General features: G+C 61.9%; 1 protein-coding gene across 2 annotated transcripts; it reads right to left on the reverse strand.

Moving 5' to 3' along the window:
* Positions 1-559: 559 nt before the first annotated feature.
* Positions 560-2,265, reverse strand: ID1 (inhibitor of DNA binding 1). Of its 2 annotated transcripts, none has more exons than XM_054045613.1 (2): positions 1,723-2,265; positions 560-1,060 (listed from the first exon to the last, which is right to left on the reverse strand). In XM_054045613.1, exons 1-2 carry the CDS (start codon positions 2,119-2,121, stop codon positions 1,016-1,018), a joined length of 444 nt encoding a protein of 147 aa, XP_053901588.1. In that variant the 5' UTR covers positions 2,122-2,265; the 3' UTR covers positions 560-1,015. The 2 variants fall into 2 exon arrangements, with proteins under 2 accessions (XP_053901588.1, XP_053901589.1); XM_054045614.1 differs by having other exon boundaries at positions 560-1,057; positions 1,723-2,264.
* Between the last annotated feature and the right edge of the window lie 320 nt (positions 2,266-2,585).

Here is a 2,585-nt window from a genome sequence, read left to right on the forward strand (position 1 = left end):
GTTGAGTTCCGTCCACCTGGAGCAGTCACCCAAATTGGCTGACCCATCACTTTCTGCGCGGCAGCCAGGACATATGCCCGTCGGTTGGTACTGGCCCAATAGGTCCTTACAGGACCGAGAGCAGCACTTGACCTAGGGAGTAACAGGGTTGGTTCCTGGCACTCTAGTGAACCCTGACCCTCCCCAGCATCGCTATTACACTGCCCGGAGAGGCATCAGGCAAGGGCAGGTGCAGAGACTTTATTTACCTTTTCTGAGAGTCCCAGAATTTCACTCCAAAGTTGGACTTTCATGACTAGCCAAACCCAGGCTGTAGTCGCTCAGGGTTTCAGCCTGGACGGTGAATCAGGGCTAACATTACTGCAGGCATGCCTGGCTTTATGAAGTGATTCAGTAAACGAACCGGTTTGCACCCACTGCCCTACAATGTACTAGTGCTGGTCACAGAGCCGAGTCCAGCAAAGCACCATGTAAAGCCGTGTTCAGAAGGGCCCCATTGACTGGCGGGGGCAGAGGGGAGCCAGGGCACAGGAACTACAAAAGGAGACAGTTCTCCATAAACAATCAGCATTTGTTTAATAACAAAAACTCCAACTATTGTAGAACAATATTCTCGGTAGCATCATTGTAATATACAATACAGGGAATATTCTCAGCAATCTGAGAAGGATACAGGTTTAGGTTTGGGGGTTTTTGTATAAAGTTAAGAGTCTCCCACACAGAAAAGTCTCAAGAGTCTTTGATGTTGCAGCAGCAGCTGAAGCACCAGGGCTGTTGCAAATAGCCCCGGTCCTGGTTCCTGTTCCTCCTTCCAGGATCCCAGGAGGCTCCACACGCAGGCGAACAGGAGGGCTCAGCACAGACTCCCCATCCTCATCTCCTTCAAGAGGCTCGCCAGAGCGCTCCCTTCAGACGACTCCTGGGGAGCTGGGGGGGCACCAGCCAGACCTCCCCTTACGGGGGACAGAGCTACTGCTCCTCAGCCCAGCAGTGCTCCATGCTCCCAGGCAGGCTCTCAGTGGCAGAGGATACTGTCGCTGGCACTCACGCAGGCAGCCTGCTGGAGCAGAGAGGAGGCAAAGGGTAAATCACACGTCTGGGGCCATGGTCCTGTTCAGTCTCCTGGCCCCAGGGCAGCACCTGTGGCTTCCCCCCCCTCCCCATTTCGTGCCTTCAGAAGAAAGGCCACTGCCCAGCACCATAATGCTGCATAGGGACCTGCCTGACCCAGCTGGGGTCACTCCAGTCCTCCTGCAACCAGGCCAGGCCTTCTACAGTCACAGCCCTCCAGACCTAGGCAGAGACTCTCAATCTTTCTCCCCACCCCTATTAGGCTTTCCTAGGGCAGGAGGCTCCAGGGGCTGGCTGCACTGGGCCTCCCCAGGCCTAGGAGTCAGCTCATGGGAACCCATACCAGCAAAGGCAAGTACAGCCGCTCCGTCCCCAGGCACTGCTATGGGGAAGCCCACAGCAGGCTGGTCAGGCCACCCCAAGGGAAGGGAATGACATTTCCAGACACAGGAGCAGGGCTCCTCAACGGGGGGGGGGGGGGGAGAGGAGAGGAGAGAAGCAGGAGGCCCTGGAGCCCGGCACAGGTGTGGGGGACCCCAGGGGCACAAAGCCCAGGTCAGATGGCAGGAGAGGGGAGCAGTCAGGGAAGCGGGCAGAGGGACTCAGAGCACGAGAGCGGGGGGGAGGGGGGCCCCGGAGCCGCCGTCTCACCTCCGCGGAGCCGCCGGGCTCCCCGTCGGGGCCGCCCCCCAGGGGCTGGCCGCGGGCCGGCGGGTGCTGCAGCTCCAGCTGCAGGTCCCAGATGTAGTCGATGACGTGCTGCAGGATCTCCACCTTGGAGACGCGGCGGTGGCGGGGCAGGGTGGGCACCAGCGCCTGCAGCCGCGAGTAGCAGCCCTTCATGTCGTAGAGTAGCGAGGCGGCGGCGGCCGCCTGCTCCGCCTGCTCCAGCAGGGGCAGCCCCCGCGGGGAGCCGCCGCCGGCCCGCGACAGCGACACGCTTTGCTCCGAGAGGCAGCGCACGGCCTCGCCCGCGCCCCCGCCCAGCCGCACCCGCTTCAGGGCGCAGCTGGGCCCGGGAGAGGCGACGGCGGCACTGGCGACCTTCATGCTGGGCTGGGAGCGGGACGATGATCCGGCGGCGGCAGGACCCTGCGAAGAGGACTAGCCAGCAGCGGGCCGCGCCGGCTACTTATAGAGTGCGGGGCCCTGGGGGGCGGGGCCAGCTCCCTTCCCAAGCAGCCAATCCGATCGGGCCTCCTAGAGGGGGCGTGGTTTCCAGCCCCCTCTCCGTCCTTCTGCCCGGCGCGCGTTCGGAGAGGGTTTTAAAGGGACAGTGACGCGCAGAGACAAACGGGTTTGGGGGCGGGAGGGTTTCCCGTGCGTGGGGAGGGGGGCGGCGCGCAGGTGGAGGCAGCTTGGGGGCATTTGGCTGAGAAAGGGGGAGGATTAAAGGAATGTGGCAAGCCCTTGGAATAGCTTTTTAACGACCGTTCCGACACCGCCCCCCAATTTATTGGCAAAGTCCCCCCTCCCCCCGCAGACAAATCCAGCTGCCCCACAGGCTCTATCCC

Source organism: Malaclemys terrapin, chromosome 12, assembly GCF_027887155.1.
Source record: "Malaclemys terrapin pileata isolate rMalTer1 chromosome 12, rMalTer1.hap1, whole genome shotgun sequence".
NCBI classification, from domain to species: Eukaryota; Metazoa; Chordata; order Testudines; family Emydidae; genus Malaclemys; species Malaclemys terrapin.